At 37.2% G+C, this 25,844-nt stretch overlaps 1 protein-coding gene across 3 annotated transcripts in view; it reads right to left on the bottom strand.

Moving 5' to 3' along the window:
- LOC121507444 (laminin subunit beta-3-like) overlaps window positions 1-25,134 on the bottom strand; it is a 33,187-nt gene extending 8,053 nt beyond the window's left edge. The window contains exons 1-14 of one of the 3 annotated variants that reach the window (XM_041783773.1): window positions 24,973-25,134; window positions 22,964-23,012; window positions 20,217-20,371; window positions 10,801-10,915; window positions 8,403-8,476; window positions 8,039-8,230; window positions 7,103-7,166; window positions 6,832-7,022; window positions 5,175-5,295; window positions 4,648-4,836; window positions 4,397-4,552; window positions 2,482-2,675; window positions 2,235-2,331; window positions 1,318-1,693 (exon numbers count right to left, since the gene is read on the bottom strand). In XM_041783773.1, coding sequence (XP_041639707.1) covers window positions 1,318-1,693; window positions 2,235-2,331; window positions 2,482-2,675; window positions 4,397-4,552; window positions 4,648-4,836; window positions 5,175-5,295; window positions 6,832-7,022; window positions 7,103-7,166; window positions 8,039-8,230; window positions 8,403-8,476; window positions 10,801-10,915; window positions 20,217-20,371; window positions 22,964-23,012; window positions 24,973-25,017 — 2,018 coding nt within the window. In that variant the 5' untranslated portion in view covers window positions 25,018-25,134. Of the gene's footprint in view, window positions 1-1,317; window positions 1,694-2,234; window positions 2,332-2,481; window positions 2,676-4,396; window positions 4,553-4,647; window positions 4,837-5,174; window positions 5,296-6,831; window positions 7,023-7,102; window positions 7,167-8,038; window positions 8,231-8,402; window positions 8,477-10,800; window positions 10,916-11,636; window positions 11,684-20,216; window positions 20,372-22,963; window positions 23,013-23,097; window positions 23,217-24,972 lie in introns of those variants that run through there. The other 2 variants (XM_041783774.1, XM_041783775.1) reach the window with 2 other exon arrangements.
- Window positions 25,135-25,844: the final 710 nt, after the last annotated feature.

The raw sequence follows: 25,844 nt of genomic DNA, 5'->3' as shown, positions 1-25,844 counted from the left end.
AAGTATTCACCCCCTTCCTAATTTTTTTTTCTCGAAAATTTGTCACACTGAAATGTTTCTGAACATTCAAACCAACCTGGCTCTATGGGATAAAGTCTTAAACGTAATAACTGGTTGTTCCACCCTTGGTAGCAATAACTGCAACCAATCATTTGTGATAACTGGCAAAAAGTCTTTCCACATCACTGAAGAGGATCTTTGACCCACTCTTCTTGGCAGAGTTGTTTTAATCCCGCCATATCAGAGGATTTTCCAGCAGGCTTTGGCTATCGGTTGTGTGCTCTTGCACTGCAAAATAGTGACAAAAATGCAGAAGCTTTCTGGGTAAAATTTGAGGCAACATTGTTTTGTGGCTCATTTTTACCGAGAACTCACTAAATTCCAGGAGGAAACTGTACCCATCTGTTACACTGAAAAGCCTAACCTCCTGGCCAGTACAATCAGTTAGTCTTTCTTAAAGGAGCAAGCTCAGAACTAGTATAGAGAAAGAGGCAGTGAAGGTTTAGGAAATATCTGAGATACTGCAAGACCTCAGTTAAAAAATTATATAATATAGGAATGGTCACTTTTTGGATTAATATAGATATTTAGGGGCAGAAACTCCACATACTGGATCTTTAAAGGGCCACTAACAATGACCTTGGGAGCCTGATCTGGCCCAAGGGCCTCCAATTGAATAGCCTGGGTTTACATAGTCAGAACCCTGAGAATCAGAGCTTTCTGGTGATGTATAACACGTTATATTTACATTTTGCAAACAACTGAATAGTTGCAAAAACAAATTCTGCTGACCTGCTGGGGTTAAAAGGTGTACTTGGGGTGTCTACAAGATTGACTCAAGATATCCACACTGTAACTAAGGAGTAATTTTCATCCTATTTCCTAAAGTAAAGGTTAATTATGAAAAATGCTCTTCAAGGATTAGATCTAGAAGTTCAATCCATTGACAGTCACAATTAATACATATTCTGAAGATACAATTAAATATTTAAAACTCTGAAAACACGTGATGTTGTGCTGATGTTGAGTAGAGATAACATCGCCTATCAGCAAACTGACTAAAGTTACATCAATTTACATCCTCACGTTAATGCTTGTCCAGTAAGGCAGATCTGAATGAATAGAACATCTTCTCTCTGTCTTTTTGCAAACACGTTTTTTGTTAAGCCACTGCAGGATGACTAGCATCATACATCAGCAGTATTTTTATTGGTTTTAGCAAGCTTTTATGGATTTTGAGTTATTTACAAGATATTTTGTCAAAGAGATCCTAAGAGTACTTTAAAAAAACCCATAGCAGTGTCCAGAGTTCCATACCTGAGCTTCTCCAGTTCATCCAGAGCATCATCAATCTGTTTGCTGCTGACAGGCGGCAGAGTCAGAGCGTCCTTGATCCTGTTCAGACTAGCCTCCAGGACGCGGATACGAGGCCCAAAGTTTGTGGGATCACCAGCACCTCCAGGAGGAATGGGGAAACCAGGAGAGAGTTTTTCCAGAGTCAAGCTGATGTTCCGTCTCTGAGCGTCCATGGTGAAATAACAGGAAGGACAAGACTCGCAGGCAGGGAACGAGTTACAGTGTCCTCGGCTGCAGGAGTCACAGCGAGTCCCTGTGACGCCCGCGCGACACAAGCAGGCTCCGGTGGTCTTGTCGCACATATCTGGGAGGGTTCCTTCAGCACTGCATTTGCACGCTGAAGAGAGAAGTATGGGATTAGAGAACCAGAAATACGAATAGCAAAAGCAGCTCGCTGTAGCTTAAAGAGCTGTTTGTTAAGGGACTGATTAACACACTGCAGAGTTACTGAACAACATACATTTACCCTTTTATTCTGGCCTTAGTGCAAATGTCCAATTTCTAAATATCAGTGTGAGGGAAATTATCAGCTTCTTTATAGTTGGTGATCACTAAAGGCTGCCATTTATTAGTGGTGCAAAGCCTAGACTTTCCAGTCTTAAGGGCAACTTTAACAGCTTTATAGATGTAAAATATTGATACAAGCAAGAACTGTCAACTCTGTAAGTTTGTTGACTTCATTACTGTAACCTGGGTTCAGATGGCAGAGCCCTGGGAGTTCAGTAAGGCGAGTAGAAAACCCCATTAGCACTGAATAAAGCCTACATGTAGAGCTACAAAATTAAGGCTGCAGCTCTAAGGCGCTGAAGTTTGAATTTCTCAATGTGTTTCCTAGAAGAATATTCAATTACTGGTGTGATCACAGAAAGCGTACTCACGTTGGCAGCCAACAAGAGGGTCTCCGTAGTAGTTATCTGGACACTCGGTACATGTTCGGCCTCCAAAGCGTGGTCTGCACTCGCACTGACCTGTCACCTGGAGAGACAGAAACCAAAATCAAATTCAGGTAATATTGGTGAGGATGGAAACACAGACTTATTCTCTGCTGATTATCCAACATCATGCTGTCCTTTTACAAACAACCTTTTTTTCTTTTAGAGTATTGTAAAGCTCCACCCTACTAACCTGGTCACAGGTGTCACCGTATGACCTGGTGGGGTCACAGCGGCAGGGCTCACAGCGTCCTGACAGAGCTGGTTTCCAGTAACCTCTTGAGCAAACGTCACAGGTTCGTCCGTGGAAGTGAGGGCGGCAGAGACACTGTCCGGTCAGTGGGTCACAAGCATCAGACAATGAGCCGTCTTCAGAACAGGAACACTCTTGAAAGAAAAGGTATATAAAGGTCAGCAAGGACCAGTATGTTTCCATGATAACCAGTTTCAATACAATGTTTCAGTCTTGGTATTCTAAAACAACATTTGCCTAACTTTCCCAGAAAATGTGCTCTCAATTTTTCCATCAGTATTCACCATGGGGTTGCAATCTACAGAAAGCCTAAGAACATTGAGATGAAATGTAGGGATTGGAGAAGCACCAAATTGTGAAAATTAGGGCTGATACTGATGTTCAGAATAAGATTTTAGCAAATCACTGACACTGATACTGATGTCTTCTCATCGCTTCTTCTGGTGGAATTTAAAATTTTGAGACATTAACTCACAATAATGAGATAAAAAGTCAAAGTTCTTGGATAATGAGAGAGAATAATGGGATAACACATCAGAATTAGAAAACAAAAGATAAGAATTATGAGATTAAAAAGTATAAATTTAGATAAAATCAAAACTGGTGATATAAAAAGTCTTTATAAAGAGACGAAAAGTAAAAATTACGGGACAGTACATCATGATTATAACATAAAAAGTTATACTTATAAAATTAAAAAGTAAAAACTATGATATACAAATTTTTATTATGCGATCAAAAGACATTAATATGATACCAAGTCCTAATTATGAGATAAAAAGGGGAAAATTATGTTGTTTTTAATTGGTGTGTGTTTATTTGATTTTATGATGTAAAGCACTTTGTAACAGTGTTTTGAAAGGTGCTATATACATAAAATTGTTATTATTATTGTAAATTAAAATGGCAAGTCATAACTTTAAGAAAAAAAAGTCAACATTCTTAGAAAATGAATGAGAATCATGACATACTACATCAAAACTATAAAAAAAAAGATTAGAATTACGGGATTAAAAAAGTTGAAATTATGAGATCAAAAGTATAAATTTAGATAAAATTAAAAATGATGACATCAAAGGTCATTATAATGAGATGAAAAGTAAAAATTATGAGACAGTACATCATTATTATGACATAAAAAGTTACACTTATGAAATTGAAAAGTCAGTGCTATAACAGTGAATCCTTTTAACAAGATAAAATGTCAAAATTATGATATACAAATCTTAATTATAAGATCAAAAGTCATAGATATGAGATACAAACTCCTCTTTATGAGATAAAAAGGGTAAAATTATGAGACACTAAGTCATAATTATGAAAAGCTAAAATTACAGAAATGATTAATTATGAGATAAATTGTTAAAAATAAAAAATAAGTCATAAATAGAATATAAAAAATTAAAAATTAGAAGAAGAAAACGCAAAATATTGAGATTAGAAATTGTAATAATGAGCTAGAAAGCCATTGCTGTAAGATTAAAAATAAAATATGGGATAAAAGATTAAATTATAAGATAGACATAGTTATAAGATTAAAAAGTTGAAGAATTTAGCCACACTACAGGTTCAAACTTCTGGGTTTTAACCCATTTTTGTTGGCCTATATATTCGAGTTGGATATCTATCTGGTACAGTGTTTTTTGAGTGTTTGCCAGAATTATTCGACCAGAGTCTAAAACAAAAGCTTTTTGTTAATATAATGGTATTTATGGTAATAGGATGAATAAGGATTGGTTCTCATAAAGCTCTCATAAGAAGCATACAGTGAATTTATTTTTCTTTGTTAGTCTAGCAGTTACAGTTAAATTAAAATAAGTGAGAACAGCGGGTAAAGAGTGTTTTTCTGACTTACTGGAGCAGCCCAGAGGGTTGGATTCACTCAGGCCATAGTATCCCCTCTTGCAGCGGTCACAGCGGGTTCCCTCAACGTTGGCTTTACACTGACAGGAGCCTGAGATGTCCTCACATTGACCTCCGTTTATCGTACCCTCAGCACTGCAGATACAACCTGGAAGCACAAAAATATGAGCCACTCATCAAAGGTTTCATCTAAACTCAACTGTTCTGCACATTTTAGAAGAGCACAGAGTTTCCCAAACATACGTATGCAGGCGTCAGGACGGTCCATGCGGCTGCGGGGGTTCGGCTGGTATCCTGGAGCACACTGGTCGCACTTCGGTCCAGTGGTGTGATGCAGACATTCTTCACATACGCCTCCACTCCTCCGTCCACTGGCTTCATACACGGCCTGGTCGAAGTGGCAGCGCTGGGCATGGTTGTTGCACTCACAGCCTAAGGAGAGAGGAGAGGAGACAACAGTGTACATGATGAGTGAATAACAGAGTTAAAACTTTAAACAACAAACTTGTTCTGTTGAATAAAACATTACAATAAAGAGTTCTGACAAAATGTATATAGACAAATTTATGGGTAAATTTTGTCATTATTTTTCATCCTGTCATAAAGGCTCAAAAACAAAGGACATTAATTTAAATACAATAATTATTTTGGCTTGTACACAGGTTAAAAGAAAATATTGAAAAGGTGAGTCAATAGTTCTGTTCAACCAAGTTGTGTCCCTCTTGCCCCCTACTGGGAGAATAGTAACAGAGGTAAGACTGAAGTCTTACGTTGGCAGGTGTGGGTGTTGCCCTCCTCTGCAGGTCTCCAGGGCAAATCGTTGAAGAGATCGGCACAGCGCTCACAGTTCATCCCTGCTGTGTTATGCTGGCAGTCACACTGAGGATTCACCTGCAAAAATATAAATAAATCAATAAAAATGCTGGTGAATAGTTGCTGAATGGAAGGCCAGGTGCTTCACTCTGGCTTGAGAACTATCTAAGCAAGTATGTGTAAGTTTTTCACTGTTCCTATGTCAGTAAGTAGATATTTTCAGCACAGCATGCAAGTGTATTTTATTATTTGAAAAACAGTTAATGATGATTTGCTGCATTTATGCACAGTTGATAGACAACCTTTAGCTTTTGCTACAGGACAGTTTACCATGCACAGGATTAGTTTCCCATGTGCAAGGGTTTAAAAAATGGCTATCTTCCCTTCACTGGGCCTTTGAGGAAATAACCAGTTACACGGATACAAAAAAATCGAATTACTTACCTCATGTAAACAGACATGAGGTTGTATAGCTATTTCCTAAATATTCCCTATCCATTAGTCAGCAGGTCACACTTACTCATTCACACCACAGTTACATCACATTTAAACACATTTGGTGGAGGCTGCTATGTTATGATTTTGCTGATCTCATTCATATACTAATGTGCATGAGTTTTAATCGTTCAGGATTTTGTCTTCTTTAAAGAAGCTCAAAAACACAGTTTTAGTAATAGAAAAGTATTTATATTCAGTCTTCACTTTAGACAAGCTATTTATTTTCTTTATTATTAGCCATTCTGTAAAAATATTCAAGCCAAGTTAGTTCAATCAGTCTGATTGAGTGTGCTGATTTCACACCCACATGCATCATGATCAAATCCCCTGACACACATCCTCCTAATCTGGCAGTCTATTTAAGTTGCAAGATTTCAGGTCTCTGCACTCTCAAGTTCAGCCCACCTAAACTCCAACCTTCACCTGTAGGCTCAGCCAGGAGGTTTAAGATGTTATTTCATCCCTCCTCAAATTCTGCATGTAAAATAAACATGTGATGAAGTTGGAGCCTGATGCCAAACAAACATGCTATGCTGTCATAACAAATGCTTGAACAATTATAAACGTAAGTTGGCTTACTGAAATATTGCCTTAAAAATACTGTAATGTACTAGCAATGCTTTAATTACTTTAGTCTATACGGAAGTAAATACCTTGACTGCTCTCTGCCACATCTCTCTTGTGTTCTTACCCACTGCATGCACAGAGGAGGAATATCATGGATTTTGAATGGGTGACAGTTCCGCTCTTAGATTTTGTCAGAATTTTTATTATCAAAGATCTATTATTAGCTTGTCTTAGTCTAGTCTTCCTTGTGGAAAAAAAAACATAGTGGACGACCATTTTTTTCATCTCTCATTTCTCCAATGCGTGGGTGTATTTCGGAGTATTTTGGTGTGTGCACATTTATAAACCTGAAGATGGCATTTTCATGTAAATATATGTACATTGCTTTATAATTGTTTTTAATAAGTTACTTTTTCTTCTTTTCTGTTTTTATTAGGTTTGATTGTGTTTTGCCATCTAAAGGTTATAAGTACGCTAAATCCTTGTAAATAAAATGCAAAAAAAAAAAAAAGAAGAAAACTTCAAGTCTTCAAAGAGCATCCTGCTTACCTGTATGCCGTTGTACTGTGGGTAGCTGTACACCTCTGGCAGACATCGGTTGGCGTGTCCGTGGCACATACAACTGCCGATGACCCTCATGTCTCTCAGGGCGAAAAACTTGCTGAGAGCTCTGCCAGGCATTTGAGGAACTTCTCCGAGCTCCAGCAGCTTTACCCTCAGCCCTGTGATCCCTGACAAATCTGTGACAGAGACAGCTGTTAGTCAAATACTGTCCTGTTATCAAACAGCATACAAGGTATAATTCATGATGCATGCTCACCTTCAATCTTCTGGCTGTTGGGAATGGGTACATAAGTATACTGACGCAGAGGGCTGAACTGAACCTAAAGAAAAGAAACACAAATTTTTAAAATCTATAAGGACTGTTTGCTCTATTTTGCACAAAAATGTAATTGATCGTTTTAATTAAACACTTTAATGGTTTATTCTCTGAGGTGATTAACTAAACAATAAACCAGTGTAGTAAAGGGAAGTAAATCTGAAAGTCAGACACAAAGTTTCTTGTCAAATGATTCAAATAATTCCTTAAAAATTAAAGTTTTAAGATGTAAACTGAGAATAATTTGAATCAGATTCAAATTTTTAGTTATTCATCCATATTTTCATATCACTTAAAATTTCCTGATATTTATCTCTGTTTATTCGGGTTTTAATGAAGGGAAAAGTGCCATTTAACTGGCTCTGGGTTTTAGATTTATCTTGTAAATTGTTTTAAAAATAAAATGCAAAGAGAAATAACTGAACTTATCAACTGATTTAAAGAGTGTAAAACAACTGAATATCTTAAATGCTAAACTGCATGTGATAAACAGATGTTTTTAATGCTAAATTACTAAATATACATTAAATTGGAATTAGAAACACATTTGAAGGCATGAAGAGGACTCTTACAAATTATTTAAAAAGATAATAGCTATTGTATATTTTTCATAGCTTTTTCTTATCATTCTTTTGTTATTTATTTGCATCAGTATACATTTTTATCATTTTCTTTAAGGATGTTATCTCTTCAGAAATACCTTATTTCTTCCATAATTCTCCCTCTATAATCCTTTTCTTTCCAAGATCTACCATGTTTTTTTTTTAATGAAACTTAATAGTGTTACTGATCATTTACTTGATCATGTGAAAAAAAATAAAAACAACGACTATTAGCTTTTTGTCTGGACTGAGATAAAGTAGACTCCATCCTTACTGTGTGATTTTGGTATGGATCATTTCCAGTAGGGGGCAGTGTGTGGCAGTATGTTTGATCCAGGTCAACAGGTAATGCTGTTGACACCTGAGGAAAAGATTTCTGACAGTTTTCAGCCAGGTAGAGAACGGGCTGCCACGTCCTGCCTTTATCTAGTGTCTTCTCTATGACGAAGGCACCAGGGCGAGGGCCCTGCAGGGAGGGAGAAGACAGATAAATACATTATTTCAGGTTTAACGTTCATGAATCATGCTTGCTTGTACGAACATCTGTATGACGCAGCATCATATCATGTTAAAAAGGCATGCATATTTGCCCATTTATCCAACTTTTGAATGAGACAGGTTAATAAGTAGTGTCCCACCTTGAAACTGAGCACCAGGTTGTCCAGCTGAAAAAGACTGTCGAGGTCCAGCTGGAGAGTGACCGGATCAACCTCTGCAGGATAAACCAAAAACAAAACATTCACGTCATTCACCACACTCTTAGAACACAAAAACTCACTGTTTTGTTTCAGCAGACAAAAAAAAAAACACTGAAGTCAATTATAGAAAGAAATAATGCTTCTACATCCTGTCAACAGAGGGTGCTGTGGAGCAGAATCAAGACTACAGACTTGATTTTGTGGACAGCACAGCTAAAAGTTGTTTTTTAAAAGAAGAGGAGGAGAAAATCTAGAAGTATTCTTAAAAGCATAATGTTTTGCCACTTTCAGGGAAGAAACAACACATAAGGAGTAATTTCACTCATTTTTGTGATTTGTTTGTGTCTCAAACTGCAAAAGTGAACTTTAGCTCAGATTAATTCTGACATGAGAATTTCTCCAGGATAAATATTTGACCAATATTTCACCCATTAATCTTCTCACCATTCTGTAACAAAAACAGCATTTTCAAATAAGCAGATCAGGATGAATAAGCGCCGTTCAAGGTGTGAGTAATTCCATAATATCTGTCAAATGGACAGAACGAACTGTACTTTTTAGCATTTTCTGCCTCTCATAGTGCTATACATACACACTTTTATACACACATGGCAGAGAATGCTAAATTAAGTGCCCATCAGTATTAACTAATCCCATTCATGGGCAAACACACAGAGCTGGCTAGCTGTTTCATAACTTACAGTAAATGTTATTTAAGTTAAACCGTACATAAAACATTTCTTCTTTTATATTTCTATTACTAACTTGTTTATCTTTTTCATGAAGGGTAAAGGCATCAATCAACTGATTCTTAGCTTTTTAAAAATATTTTTAAATAAACTGAGATAAATAAAACATGAATTCCTCAGTAAAAGGTTTTAAACAAAAATGAATGACTTAAATACATGTGATAAAAGACTTTTAAATGCCAAATTACTTTATAAAGATTGCATTCAAAAGCATATCTAAAAAACATGAAGAACTCATATATAATCAACATGTCATCTTTCCTATATTTTCTCATAAGATTTTCTTCATTTATATGAGATTTTATTTTAACATGTTCTTTAATTTTGTTATCTCTTCAGATATACCTTATTTTTTCCCATATTTACACACAACTTATATAGAATATGTATTTCTTTTCTCTTTTTTTTTAATTAACTTGTTTTGGATCAAATAAAAGACCATAATAAACAAAGTTTGGAAAGTACAAGTTGAGTTGTTACAGATACTTTTGATACATATATATTGAAATTTAATTTTCAAATATATGGTCTACATTACTTAAAAAGGATATTTGCATAAATATATATTTCTTTTTTCAATGCTGTATAGTTGACTTTAATTGACTTTTTTTGCAAATATTTGAACAGGAGATTAGATTCTCTGCCTGAGCCTGAGACCGGTCCAACATGGCCTGCAGCCCAGAACTGGAGTAGGCCTGCCCCTGCCCCTCCCCTCAGGCTTAAGGGGAGTCAAAGATATCAGAAACAGCAGCCTAACTTTATAATACTCTAAAGTTTTTAGTTATCTGTATGTTTTTCTTGTAATAATTTCAGAGCAACTTCCCTCTGTGCAGACCAACTACTTGCCCAGGTCTGCTGCTCGTATGTCTTGACTAAACAAGTATTTTACAAACTACACGCCAACTGGCTTATTACTAAACATTATATCACTGCTTTCTTTATGTTTTTGACAAAAAGAAGGAGAAACACTGCTAAAAAAAAGGGTTGTGTACAGTCTGCTGCTCTCAACACAGTAGAACAGTGGTGCGGGAGACGAACGATGAGAGGGATGCAATTTGTAATTGAAGAAAAATGAGCAAAATCATCAATAAAGTGAATGAAGAGCAATGCAGATGTCTGCTAATATACCGATGATCTTGTAATGGATTGTGTGTTCAGTGCACAGTGATGGCTGTGCATCAGCTCCTCATCCTCGCTGATCTGATTATCATAAACAATGAAGAGGCCATGTGTGTAATAACGTTCTCATTTAGATCTCATCTGAACAGATTTTTGTCACTGAAACAACTCAGAATTGAAGATTAAACCTTAAAATAAATGCCAACTTATCAAAAAAATGTTGGGTTTAAACTGGGCTTGGGCTCATTAATACAGCTGATGGGATGGGTTTGGACAGAATGTGCACAGACTTGGTTAGAGTTGGGCTGGAATTTCTGGGGCTTGATCTAAGCTCTAATTTGAACACATAGAATCATTTTATATTGAGGTATTATCTTCCTTTGTGTTGTTGTACAATTGTGTGATTTGCATCTTTCTTTCATAGTTTCTTTCATTTTTTCGTTCTGTCTTTGTGATTTTCTTTCTCCCACCTTTCTTGGACTGCCACCACCGTTCGGGTCCAGATGTGGACAAGACCTCCTTGATGGTGTGAGCCAGCGGACCGTTGGGATCCCTGGAGTCGCAGGGACAACACTTCATCCTCCTCTGAAAAGAAAAAAAGAGCAAAAGATTAGACTTAAAGGTAATTTTAAAACAAGTTTCATACAGGCATGATGTTATGTAACTTTGGTGAAAGATCTTTGTCCTGAAACTGACCCATGGACTTTAGGTGGATTTCTAAATCTGTTTCGGTGCCTCGTCTCTGCCAGTCAGATAAGCTGTGTCACTGAACAGGTCAAATGATGGACGGAGGGACAGAAAATCAATAATCCTTGGATGAGGAGGCGATGAAACAGAGTTTGAATGAGCCAGTCAGCAAGTGTGGGGAACTTTACCCACCTTATACAAAGATCATGGCCTACTTTGAACTATATCGCACTTTAAATGGATTTGATTTAGTGAAGAAAATTTAGATTCACATGGAACTACAGAAGAAATTGTCAGTTGTACTCTCCAGTTTGTTTTTTACAACTAAACAATGCTACAAAATTCAGACTATTTCCTGACTCATCAATAAAAAAACATCTAATTTAAAGTATGAGCAGATCATATTCACCAAAGAACATTTTAAATGGCTGACTACTGATTCAAGACCCAAAATTTCACCTTTTATGTACTGGTGCAGCAAAAAAGTTAAGATCTGAGCAGAGTTAGTGAGTAAAAATGTCCATGTCTTCTTTTTTTTAGGGAGTGATTAGAATCTTTTCTTCTATTAATGAACTGTTAACTGTTAATGAAGACAACATTTGTTTGTTCATGCACTTACAGCTTGTCCCCCCTTTGTAAACTTCAGACTCTGGAAATTTCTGCCACGCTGGCACACGACTATGGCTGCTCTCCCTGTAGGGGAAAGTTCCCTTTAGTTTGCTTTTCAACAATTTGGCCTCAATTCTGTTTTTTTTTTCAGCTACATGTCACAAATAAGTGACAATCCTGGCAGAGAAGGACAGAGTCAGTGCAGGAATGTAGAAAAAGTGCTGTTCCTAGAATGGCCACAAGGAGCTAGCTCTAACAGTGAGTCAAACATCATAGCTGCATGTTAAAGTCATACATTTTCTGCAGAAATAAACATATTTACAGTCTGATACAAAAAATGGTGGTCTCTTTAACTACTTTTCATATCACTGATTCATTTACATTAAAGCAAATGAATCAGTTAGTGGTTAGTCACATTTACTGCAGGATCAAATGCATGCAGCTCAGAGAGAAAATGGTCTCTGTAGCTACTTCTCCCATTCAGTATGCATCTACACTAAGGCCCTTGCACTTTTAGAGCTGTCATGACAAAACCGTAGAATGGACAGAGGAGTTAAACAGCTGTGAAATGTCATGTCTTTTTACACAAAACGAAGGGACAGCACATGCTGTGAATTTCAGGGTTACAGTCATGTCATGTAGGGCTGAATGGGTCTTACCACCAGGTGGTGCTAATGTTTGCATATGCAGTAGATATATGAAGAAGTCTTGCGGTATCACAGTCAAAAAATACAGTTTGAAGCAGACTTTATCCTGTATGTTTGATTAAGCTTTACTTCCTGTTACACGGCGATACATCAAATTTTGAGGAGATACCAAAGCTACACCCCTTATTTTTGTGAATGAGCCAAATAAAGTTTTTGTCTACAAGGCATTTCCAGTCCTACACAAAATTTAACATGGGTTTAGGCTAAGTTAATCACATGATGAGGCCTAGAAATGTCAAGTTTTAACCAATGTTCTTTAACATGAAATTCAAAATGGCAGTCCTTTTGATTTGGCGATACGACACCAAAAGACTCAGCCACTTCCACCAAAATGCTCCACTGATCTCCTAATTTTTCAGCTCGGCTTGTGCCCACCAGTTTTCTTGAAACTGTGTTTATTTCCTTCAAAAGATGACTTCCTGTTTCATGGCGAATAATAGCTCATCATGGCAGCAGTTTTAGGAATGATCTGTCATCTTGAAAAGTAAACCAAGTTTGAGGTGAATGCGATCAAGTTTGAAAGGATTTTCTGTGATATTTTCATAAAGTAACTGCCATTAAAACCTCAGAGTTTGACTATGCCTTTCGAGTTTTGCACACAAACCAATAACAAAGGTCTCTTCTAGAAGTACAGTATAGAAGTATAGAAGTTAACCCTTTAAAGACCCCTGGAAAAATTAGACTGACTTACATTTTTATATGAAGTTAAAGGGGACATATTATGCAAAAATCAATTTTTCAGACTTTTCTAACAAAAATATGTGCCCCTGGCCTGTTCACAATCCCCTCAAGTACCAGAAAAATCCATTCCCTCACCCCCTCTCTCTTTCTCCACCTTTTAGAAAACGTGTGCCGAAACCAACCAATCGTCGTCAGATTTTCCCCTCATGATGTCATGTAGGAGGTAAGCACTGTCTCCAGGTTCGGTTGGCCCTCCTTGCTTGAAGGAAAGTTCCGCCCTCCTCTACTGATCCTCCTCTCAGGTGCTAGCTGAGAGGAGGATCAGGAGAGCCACATTCATTAAGCTACATCCATTTCCTGAGAGGGGTGTGGTCAGGGGCGGAGTCAAACATTTCAGTAACATTTAAAGCCACAGACACAGAAACAGCTCATTCTGAGCTGGGCTGAAACAGGGGGTATTTTTAGACGTGAAAAAATCTAATACTGGAGTGTTTTTTCAGCAACAGACTTCATAAACATGTTTGGGGACCTCTGAGAACAATATAAACTTGTCTTTAAAGGGTAAAATAAGTCCCCTTTAAATCAAAAATGCCAGACTACCTGTTTATTTGGTGACATGGGTCCATGAGGATTTTTTGTAGGTCCTAACATCATACACATGCCCACCAAATTTCAAATCCCAGGTTAAACATGGTACAGGGGCTGATTTTTGAAATATTGTAAGGGGCACCACTAAGCTATTTAGCCACAGCCACTGACAAACAAGCAAGAAAAAAGCAGTTCCTAAAATGGTCACAAGAGCCTGTCAAAGATTTTGGCAGCATCTGAGGTTGTCAATTAGATTTGTACGTATTGACTACGATCGTAGTCAAAAAGTCGATAGTTTATACAAATGTCCTTTGGCACAAAAACATATGTAGACCTATTTTCTGTGGTTCTTTGGGGGGCTTAGCCTTTCTTAAATACAAGAAGGGGTTGGTAACCACTACTGTAGACATTACTCAAAGATTGGCAGTCACCCAGTGCTTCTGAGAAGACCAATCGCAGTGCCTGAAGTCAGTGCTGTTTTGACACGTAAACATTTTTGAGGTGCACGTCAAGCTACGTGCCTAGGCCTCTGCTTGGGGATCAGAGCTGCCCTGCCATATGCTGTTGGTGTTGCATAGATTCAGGGCAGAAATATGAATCAGGCTTAAGATTTATTTTTGGTGAGTGAGGTTAGGTGAAGTTTCAATAACTCAGCACCCTTCTAAAACAATTTAATCTAGTAAACTAGTCTTTATAACTCCCCTCAAAGAGTTTGAAACCAACAGATGATTGGATGTTCGGTTCATCCCTGTGCTGAACTGGAAGCTTTACTTAAGTTTACTATAAAATATATGGAAATTCTGCACTATATATTCATAAATTAAACAAAACCTTACAAGCTGAACTTGAATGCAAGTCTTAAGTGTGTGCTTTGTTATCTTAATACAAACCAATGAATGTTATCTAAAGTTGCACAGGAGTAGGGTGTGTGTGACCACAACTTCACCTAGATTGCATCAGACAGAGAGCTGCTTCTTCACTTTGTATATGTGGGTAAAAAGTGAATCACAGTGGCTTTTTTCACAATGTTTATGGCTTTTGTCACTGAACAACAACTTAATGCAAACACACACTATTTGCATTAAGTTCATAGTCTGTAGTCCTCTATCAGCTGAACAATTATTGGATTTGTTTTCACCACTGAAAGGCTTAAACAACGTGATGTTTTTTAACTAGCTCTTAAAGCCACAAAAATCCAAAGACAGAAAACCTGATATAGTCTGGTAGGACACAGGTTGGTCAGTCACAGCAGTGGTTTTTATATGAGTTTGCAGTTTACTATTTTAGGACTTTAGTGTTTTAGTAGTTTAGTTATTAACACATAAGCCAGTCTGGGGGATAAACCACCAGTGCTATAATCCATGGACATTCTTAGTGAAACATAATTCTTTTTTAAACTACTTTCTAAACTGCACTGAGAAGAAACAACTTTATGTTGTCTAGTTTTTGTTTGTCAAGCAAGCTGAATGTTGTTTGCACTGTTACTTTTACACAAATGAAAGTTCTAACAGAAAGATTTAGTTCTTGTATTTGATTAAGAATGAAAACAAGAAAATAATACAAACAAACTGAAAGATTGAGGGAAAAGCAGATAAGAAACTCCCATTTAAAGAATGGTAAAAAATGACTTTGACACAGCAGAGATCCATGTAACTAAAAGCTGCCAAAAAAGTTCCTCCCAGTAGTATCTATTTGTGTATTTCATTAGAAATTTGGTACATCAGTCTTGGCTTGTCAATAAAAAGCAGTTCTTGCTGAGGAATAACTTTCTATGTCTTATTTTTTAATCCCAGTTACACATTGCACTATAAGGAATATCAATCTGGCATTCAGACGCCTGATGTAAATCCTTAATGCTTTGTGTGGAGGCGCCTCGATGCATACAGAACAAGGTTTGAAAACAAATAACTCAGACTCCATAAAGAAGAGGCCAGGGTTCCCTCATCTAGACTGGATTAGTAATGAAAGATATTCTGGATATTATGGTGACCAGAGCTTCTAACAGTCTTGCACGTCTGTGAGAGAGAGGCTTATGTTTAAAGTTTTCGGTTTGATTATTTGTTTCAAAATCTCCCTCAGCGCTGAGGCATACCTAACAAGATGTGACAGGTTTGTGTGAGCATGCTTTCATCTTTGTAATTCTTGCTCTTTATCGCCAGTCATCCATGCGTGTGTGTGTTTGTTTCAGTGTGTCAGCTCTGAGATACAGCTGAGTGTTCCTGCCCCTCCCTGTCTGGACGAGGCACGGCTCAGGTAAAAAAAAAAAAAACTCAGCAGGAGGGGAAAGTGTTGATCAGTCGGAGAGTTATATGTTTCCTAAGGCGTCATAAACACAGCACACCCTGACGGGAATGAAGGTTATGTAACGTAAACACAAAGATTAACCTGCCTGCGTTTTACTGCGCCTTTGTCTCCTGGGTCTGATTTTGAATGCAGTCTTTAAATAGGTGATGATTACCTGCCCCATTTCTGAGTTAAGATTGTACTTTACTCCAATAAATTTCATGTGAATCAACAGTTATTTGCAAACTGAGACTTTGACATTGAGGTGGACGTGCAGGACGTTTGATAGCTGCCAGGCTGCAGTCCAGCTGCTGTCCTCATGCTCTGTTGCACCATCCTTCTTATCACAAAACCATGACAAAGCTTATAAGCCCCAGTATTATAACATATTTTCTAATAGCCTTCCACATAATCTTTTCTGAATGCACAGCAACAATCAGTTAGTAATCCATTAAGTAATCTGTTGGTTTGATCCTTTTGGTCAGTGATGAACTGCATAAACTTAAATACCTGTTTAATAATAATGGGTTTATTCAAATTTAAGTAAAGCCAAGGTTATATTGTTTGGGAGTTGTTAAACAGACAGAAAGGGTATGGATGTTTTTGAGTGCTCTAATAGATCACAAGATCTGCTGGAAACCTCACATAATTATGCTTGTGCACAAAGGGCTCAAAAAGTATCCGTATTTTGATTCCTAACCAGTTACATCGATGATACAGTTAGGTGAATGTTTTGCACCGAGTTTAAGAAGAAAACGTGACAAAGTCAAGAATATCCAGGTCTTTTTTGTTAATGCAGATTGTAAGGAAAGCTATCTTAGAGATGCTAGAAGTGCTAACGTTTACAGACTCTGTACTAGTATTACACAAGGCAAAAGCTTTACTGCAAAGCTGCTTTTCATTTGCAAAATCAGTTAAATTTTCACATCCATCCCAGCCTAGGCTCCAACACCTTCTCCTCCAACAACTTCTCATAAAACTTGCACTGATTACATAGTTAACTTGTGCACTAATACACTGATATCTCAAGAGGAAGGACAAATTAATAAGTAAGTCAGATTGGGTGCAGTTCCATCCTTAAAAGTAAATGTAAGAAAAAGCTGAGAAACTAGCCTACCACTTCTCTGGACAAATACAAACATTAAAATGAGCTACAAAATGTAAGATTTCTTGCGTTTAGGATTTTTAAAATACTTTCTAATAGCCTTTATTTTCTGCAAAACCAATTTATCAACTTTTAATACCTTTTAAGACCCTGCCAATGCCCTGGGGAAAAGAAAATCAACAAACAATTTTTTTGTCATTGTACATCTGGCCATTGCGGTACCTATTATGTGTTGTTTGCTATTCAGATGGATATGTTTTTTACAGCAAAGGGATAAGAGAGATTTCTATTTTATAAAGTTGTTTAATTACGTAAGGAAGGGGAAGGACTAGTAGAGCTTTATTGCTTCATTTTGCCTCTTCTCAATCCCTTCATTAGTGCTTTTCTAAATCTTGACTGTATGATAAAACCTGGTCAACTTTGATGGCATTGCTTTTATCTGGGCCTTTTCACCCCTGGTAAAATGCCCTAAAACCACTGGACAGTGTAAGGCCCTTAGGGTATCCACAGCACAACCAGGGGCTTGTGGCAAACTTTCTATCCACCCAGACGGTACCCTAGGCCGTGCTTACTCTCCACATCCACCCATTAATCCTCTCTAAAGGTGTAAACTTTTCAACAGATTATTTTTCCATGCTACTAGTAATATGCAAGGACATCCAGAGAACGGCCTGAGTTGTGTCAACTAGCCTTTCGGCCCAATGGTGCCTTCAGGCGGGCTTACTAGCCATTACAGGCCTTATTTTAGCCTCAATTTTTGGCCTAAATGTGCCTAAAAGTTCTGCACAGTACTATATAAAAACCCAATCATTTCAAAGAACAACCATGTTAAGCCTTAACCTCTAGGCTGATTTATGTGTATTCAGTCTTTTCCATATTGCGTGAGCACAACATATTCAAGCATTAGTTTGTCTAAGAAGCTCTACAGTGGTCTGCACTGCAGTTTAATTTCCATGCATGATATATTGCCAGGTTCCATCACTGCCACAGATTCAGCTTGTTTGTGTAGAGGACACTAAAGTAACTGAAATGGAGCAAGTTATGCAAGAGATGGAGCTGATAGATAAGGATTATATAGCTGATAAAAAAGTCAAAGTAGAGGACATGCACTTCTGATATTTTAGTATTTCAGCAACTACATTTGATGAGTTGGATTGTCACCAGTGATTATTATTCTTAAATTTACCATAGTTTCATTTTTAAAGATGTGCTGTGCAGATAAGCTTCTGCGTAGGTTTAAGGCTACATGTTGGTTGGATGCAGAAGTGTTAGTCAGGCTTAGCAAGTGACTTTTCTCAGTATATTTTAGTTGCGGTAATCTATACCAGGGGTTCTCAAGCTTTTCAGCCCGTGACCCCCAAAATAAGGGTGCCAGGGACCAGGGACCCCCACCGTACCTGAAGGTGGCTGAACACAGCCATGTACATTCAAGAAAAGTCATGTGCAGACAAGGCCACCCATTAGGGGGGAAAAATGGGAGAGCTTTCTGGGGCCCAGCCAAACTGGGGACCAGCAAAACCATGGTCCATTGTAAAGTTAAGATGTGGTATTTTATATTTTACCCGAATAATAACCACTCTTATCAAACAAGCAAATTTTAATTCATTTGTGTAGTAAGTAGCCCTCTTTAAAATGTAAATCCTTCAGTTAAAAACAGAATTAAAATATGTTAAAAATAGCAAAAATGGGTTAATAATGGCAAAAAACGGTGGGAAAGGTGGTAAGATTAGATTTCAAAAATAGCAGAAATTAGTTAGAAATGCCAAAAATTAGATAAAAGTGGCAAAAAATAACCAAAAAAATTTGCAAAAATGGGCATATAAAGTGGTAGAAGGGGATTCGAAAGTGGCTGAATTGGCATTAAAGTGGCAAAAAATAGGTGGAAATTTGGTGAAATGGGGTGAAAAATGATATAAACTGGCAAAAAAAGGGTTAACTGAGACAGAAATAGTCAGAAATTGGCAAAAAAAAACAGGCACATCAAATTGTGAAATGTGGCTTAAAAAAGTGGTAAAAGGGGTTAATAGTGGATATAATGTGTCAACAGAGCCAACAATAGGCAGAGTTGCAAGATTTGGTGTAGAAGTGGCAAAAACTTGCAAAAAAGTGGTGGAAAGGGTTTGAAATGGAAAGAAAAGGGGTTTGAGTTGCAAAATGAGTTAAAATTGGCAGTTTGTGGGGAAAAGTGATAAAAAGGGTTAAAATTTGAAAAATTTGTGGGAAAAAAGTGATGAAAAGGGGTTAAAATTTGAAAAAAAATGCCAACAGTGTAATTCAAAAATATTCTTAGATTTTTTTTAAGGCATCTGGAGACCCCCCTCAGTGTCTCACGACCCCCAATGGGGTCAAGACCCATTGGGGGTCAAAAGTGGCACTGAGAAACCCCTGATCTATTCAAGTAACTTTAAAGCATACTTTATACATACAAGGTTTTAGGCTCTACACAAACCAATACATGAAAGAAGGTGTTTCTAATATTTTAAGTGTTAAAAAATGACCTTGGGAGAAAACTTCAGGTCAAGCATGAAAGCTGCTTGCAGTCTTTAAGGATAAATCACGGGTTTTGGGTTTATATATTAGTAGAGCTGTTCATACTCTAATTTCAAAGCATGCACAGTGCCCATGGCTTGCCTTATTTAAGCAACTAAAGGACCTCTTGCTTACTGTGTGCTCAGATTTACACAATTAAAGTTGATTTCAAAATCAGCACTAAAGTCCAATAAGGGGAGGTTTTTGCTGAGCAGGCAGATGGTTTGCTGGTTTTTCAGACGATGGTCAAAGAGTACAGTTGCAACATGACGCTCCGGTGCTCAAAGCAGACTGTTTCATAAATTGATATTCCAGCCAAAATCATCAGAGACACATGTACGTCTGTCTGTTCACCATGACCTCTACACCGCTCCCCTCCTGACGGTGCAAATCTCACGTACAGGCCCATGCACAACCCGGGTGGACACGAGGCGGAGGCAGTGACTGTGTGTGTGTGTTCTGGTCTGACTGATATGAGTTTTTATATGCCAATATCAATAACCAAGGCTAATTTGCTGTCTGGTTTTGGTGATTCACAAACTGTACTTTGGTACTGATATGGCTTTTTCCTTAGAATCCTTAACTTAAAGTCTCTTTTATCAATATGAAAAATATAGGATTTGATCTTCCAAGAGAGTGATACCAAGCTAAAATCTTCAGAGATTTAATATGCTTTAACAGAGATAAGTTTTCCTACCTGTTGGTATGGGGTGCAGTAGACCTCGGAGCCTGTGAGGCCGCAGGTGGAGGAGGCGTGGAGCCGTTCGCCTCTGCCCAGGAGCAGGTCATTGGTGGGTGGATAACAAGCCCCCCTAGAGCAGTCCGTCTGGGCCTGTGATACTGCAGCTAAGGCTGTGAAGGAGAAAGGAGCATGATAAGAAACCATTTACTTTACAATGTGCTGTAATTATACTACCAATTAGATTCATCAAGAGCATCAAGGTCCTCTTTCAAACTCAGCCTTAGATGAAAAGTCTATTTTTTGTTGGTCAAGCTGCTTAAATGACCCTTAAAAACAACAACAGTACATGCTTTGGAAATCTGGTGCAATCAAGATTAAGAGTCTCTACTTTCTTGAGTTGACTGAGAAGAAAAGAAGATAATCCCACACATTTACTTGCAACATTTGAACCTGAAGCCCTCTTCAAGAGACAGTGTTTGAAAATTTGGGGTGATATCTAAATACAAACAGATCAGTTCACCAACAGGCTGACAGGAACTATGATGACACAAAGTGGAAGATTTTGTGGTTTCATCAGCTTTTATACAGAACAGAGTTGAGTGTGAATCACCCTGCACATGTGTGTTATGTGGAAAAATCACTCTTCATTTGTTAAGCTACTACCACAGATGTTTTAGTCACAGCAGCTTAAAGTTGTTTCATATTTTTTCCCATTGCATTCATTATTTGTTCCTTTGTTTAATAATCTGTTTATTACTATCATTATTATTATAATTATCTTTATTTTTAAGTTGGTTTGTCTTTAATCAGGTTATCTTTTACTATTGTTACTGCCTTTGTTATTTCTAATAGTGACATCGTTTGCCAATGTCAGAATGCACACATTCACTGTAACGAGTGTGAAACTTTTGTTAATTAAGTGCCAAAAATCAAATAAAAAGAGTGTTTAGAAAAAAACAAAAAAAATGTCCCATTGCCTTTGACATTATTGCAAAACTCTGCCTGTGGGCGAAACAGCCTTCACCCAAGAGGTCACTGTCATGAAATACACCCAGAACTTTCCTCAGTGATGGTAAGGGATTTCATTTTCAGATCAGAATTTGTCCAACAGGTGACTTCTTCTGCTCCAAAATAATTTTCTCTAAATCAGCAGCTAGGTTAGATAAATGCCAGCAATAATGTCTTAGGACAGAACACACAAGCATCTACCGCTGATATCTGTTCATACCAACATTGTTTGTTGATGGCCAATGTTTGTCTAAATGGCTGATATTGGCTGATGTTAAACCAATGCATCTGTGCATCCTTAGTAAATATGGGGTAAAAACTCCCCTACTTCAGTACTTGCCTTACAAATTAGAAGTAGAATAGGGAGCTAAAAAGCTCTTGTAAGGTCAGACTGAAGAGGTAAAATCTTTCTGTATGTTATAGAGCAGTGGTTTCCAACCTGGGGTCCGGGACCCCCTTAGGGGGACGCCAAAGATCCCAGCAGGGGCACAAGGCTTTGTCTGTTCTGAGGCTGTCAAAATTAGTTTTGCAAATATTAAGTAAAATCGTGATAAAGCAGTTAATAAACAGTTTATACAATGGTCTTCAGGCAAGAAAAAACTGTGAAGAGCCACTTTCTTAGGGTTTTATCAATGAAACAATTAAATGCCTTTTAAAACAGTTTTGTCTAAACATGTTTCAGGAACATAAAGCAACGCCTCCAAAAAAAATCCCTTTCCAGCCAAATTTATATAAATCCGCCTCACTCATTTGCATTCTTCTGACTCTGTTTACAACCACCCAAAAAGGCCTTGGTTTCTAACTCCCCTTTTTTTAAATACAGGAACCACAAAGAGGCGGTTCCCCCACCCAAAGTCCTAGGTCCTCTGGTTTCATCACATTGTACCAACACCAGCTAGCACCAGTCAATCATCTAACCCATAAACCCACTCCACACCAACTGGCTCCATCACTTAGAGTCTCAAATCCTCAGGTTTTCTCACACTGGACCAGCACAAAACAGTCCAACAGTCATCCCACATCCCTCTATCCTCATACCTTCATCTCTGGACCCTTACACTTATCTCTTGGTTCAAACTTCTCCTGTTATGAATTTTTAGGCCATTTTTTTACTTGGCATGGTCTTTCTTACAAACAAGTGTTCAGAATCTTTTTCCAGGACTTATCCTTGATAAATCACCGTCAGAGATTTTGGTGGAAAAATCATATTTGTTCATCTTTATACTGGAAAAGTTCAGCGTTGTAAATAATTTAATCGATGAAACTATGTTTTTTTTTAAAGGTTCTTATTTCAACCTAAAAACTGACTGCATTCTGAAACCCAAAATTGAAGCATAACATGAATCTTAAGTCCTCCAAAAGGAGGCTTTTCTTGTGGTTTTGACAAAGTCAAACTTTTTTTTTAACAATGTATCACCTAAGAAGACTGAGGCTAATTTTCTACTTAAGGTTTCTTTAAGAACTACTGTATAATTCCCTTCAACAGCAAGGTACACAGAGTGGAAAGCTTATCATGAAATTATGAAATCCTACCAGGGTTATTAAAACGTGTACAATCATGACTGGATAAAACAAGGGTGTGAAAGTTTTCATTCCAAACAATCACAGCAGGCACTCTATCTATTTTGCTTTCTCTTTTTGGGAAAATAAACTTAAATACTTCAAACTCCTGATGTTGTAGGAGCTTAAAAGCCACAAGAATGAAGTTTCAGTACTTTTCTATGCTGTGTAAGATAATGAAAATGAATGCTTACCAGCTAGAAGTAAAAATATTCTCATGCTGTGTTCCTCTTGTGAAAAAGTCTGAAAAAGACCAGGAGAAATATCAGTAAGCAGAAAAATTCAGGTAAATCCGAGCCGGTGGACTGTTCCTCGACGTTAGACTCACCTGTGTGTGTGATTTTATCAGCTCTGTTATCTCAGATATTAATGTGTGTGTTGGAGCCTGTCGGCTGCTTTATAAACAGCGTCTCACCTGGACGGTATGATACAGTGTGTGTCAGAGTCACACCCTTCAGCTCCACTCCCTTCAATTCGTGAATCAACACACCCTCATACAAACACGCAGACACACACACACACGCCGACACCAAGGAAATAGAAACAAACACACTAAATTAGAGGTGATAAAACACCTTTGTGACCCTGGAAATAAGGTTAAACTCAGCCATAATCACAGGTTGATATGAAGAGCTCACTGGCAAAAGCAGAAACATTTTTTATACTTTCTAAACCTATTTTCTAAAAGTTTACTTCTGGTATTATCAATCAGACAGAAGTTGAAGAGCTTTGACTAAGTAAAAATGACATAACAGAACATAGGTATCTGTAAAAACCTGGATTAAATGCAGACACTCTCTACTAAACATTAAAGTTTCCAGGTAGACATGATTTTTGCCAATATTTGATGTGCAGATATTTACGAAATAATTTGACCAGTATCAACACCTCATCTTATACATGTAGTTCAGACCTACAACTTTGGTCCTTACAACACACAGCTTAAAGTTTGAGGATGGACAAATTCACAAATTTCAGACTTTAAAGTGAAAGGAATAATGATGAATAAAGACTTCAGATACATAGATCTGTTGATCTGACATAAAACTCCACTAACTATTTGTAAGTACAACTATTATCTACAGCTGATATAGGCAGATTTTTATAGCTAAAACATTGGTTGAATATTTCATATCTGCTGATACTGATGATTCACTTTTTGAGCTAAAAGCTGCATATACCATTATCATATTAATAATATCATACATCCCGTGTTCCAGGCGAAAAATCCTTAAATAACTCGTGTTTTCTGTCATTTTACAATGATGTATTCAGTGTTTTTAATTTTCCTATTATGTTAATACGACAGCATATCAGGGCTACCCTGAAGAATTAAAAGAGAAGACGAACTGTTAATTTTAAAGACAGTTTTTGGGTTAAAAAAGTCATGAAGTGACAAGAAAAAAGCTTAAATTTTTTACTTTAAAAATTATTAAATAAATGTGACCCAGAACTTAACATTTTTGAGATTATTAAGCCAAACATAGCCTTTTGTGTAGAATATCTACACTGTTTTCCTTGCATAAGTCCTGCAGATAAGAGACTAATCAAACCATACTTTTTTACTGAGTCTGAGAACCAAGGTTATAATTTTAGCCAAAAATGATCACATAATCATTATTATCTTGACTTTTAATCGACATTTCTGTAAACTGGGGCTATCCAACCACTGTTTACAGTTTGATTTACCATAAATAAATGGCTTAATGATGTCCTAAATAATATATAAACTTGAAATTTTCAAGTTTACAGTCAAAATCAATCACTAAAAAAATCAGTTTATTTTCTCAGAAATATACAACTTTCTTATTTTAAAATCTTTTAGTTTTTCTCTCCAACATGTTTCCCTTTTGTCCTCTAATGTTAAGACATCACTTTATTTTAACAGTGGCCCTGATACACTGCTGTAGGTTCATGTCTTAATGAGGCTCAAATGGTAAGCTGCTAGCATTACCTTCCTGTTAGCCTTAGCTGAACGTTGTGCTAACTTCGATTAGCATGCTAACACCGTAAACTAAGATTTTCAACTACAGAAATAAAAAGGCACAACACTTTATCAGTCTACAACAACATTATAACTAAAACATCTTCAATTGGGCTGTAACTTTTATATCTGAAAGGAATCCACAGTGTGTGAGCATTATCATCGTTTGAAAATGCTAATGTTAGCTCAAAGCTACACTTGGTTAACTTTCTGTCTCACCTTAGCGTTAGCATGGCAGTGGCCTGGTAGACTCCCAGTACACATTCACTGGGGGAGAACCTCACTGCGGTGGATGGTGACATGTCCCTGTCATCAATAATCCTTCTTCCTGATGAACTTCCTGACAAGTTAGCAAGCAGTTGATTGTATGCAAGCATGGACAGGCCTGGCAGCTCTGTCTTTTGGTAATTAATTTTTGGCACCAAACTCCCATGGTTACTGGAGGTTGTTAAAGCATATAATGCTGCACAGAGAAGCTGGGTAAATTTACATTACAAGGAATTTAACAGGGCATGGTGCTTTCATTATAGCATAAATCAGACTTATAACTGGGTTCATTTCAAACATATTTCATTATTTATCCATACAATGATGGGAAAGATATACCATTTGAAATCAAAATTTCAAAGAAAGCTATTTGCATGCATTTTAAAAGACAGTTTCAGTCATAGTAATGCAAAGATTCATGTTTTCTAGCTGCAACTAAATTTACCAACTAATTATGTAGGCTACAACAAGTCTTGCATATTTTACTGTCCTTTATTTAACAGTGTGTTGATATTATATAGAAATGTGCCCCTTGTATTATCATGATGCTAAAAATAACCTTGTCGATACTGATGTTTTGTATAACTCTGCACAATGCCAACGTTTTATCTCATGTTTGATCATGAAAACAGATCTGACTTTGTCCAACTGGTCACATATTCTCTAAATCATCAGTTAAGTGCATTAGATGTCAGCATTATATCTATAGATACCCACATCATTTGCCAGTGGTAGATGTTTGTTAGAAAGGGCCAGCATGCATCTATGCATCCCTATTAAATCTTAACAAGCCCAGTAGTAAGATCTTTTTTTCTTAATGAAAT

This window comes from Cheilinus undulatus, linkage group 3, assembly GCF_018320785.1.
Source record: "Cheilinus undulatus linkage group 3, ASM1832078v1, whole genome shotgun sequence".
In the NCBI taxonomy this organism is placed as follows: domain Eukaryota; kingdom Metazoa; phylum Chordata; class Actinopteri; order Labriformes; family Labridae; genus Cheilinus; species Cheilinus undulatus.
Note: the sequence above shows the minus strand (reverse complement) of the source record. Positions and strands in the feature narration are given on the sequence as shown.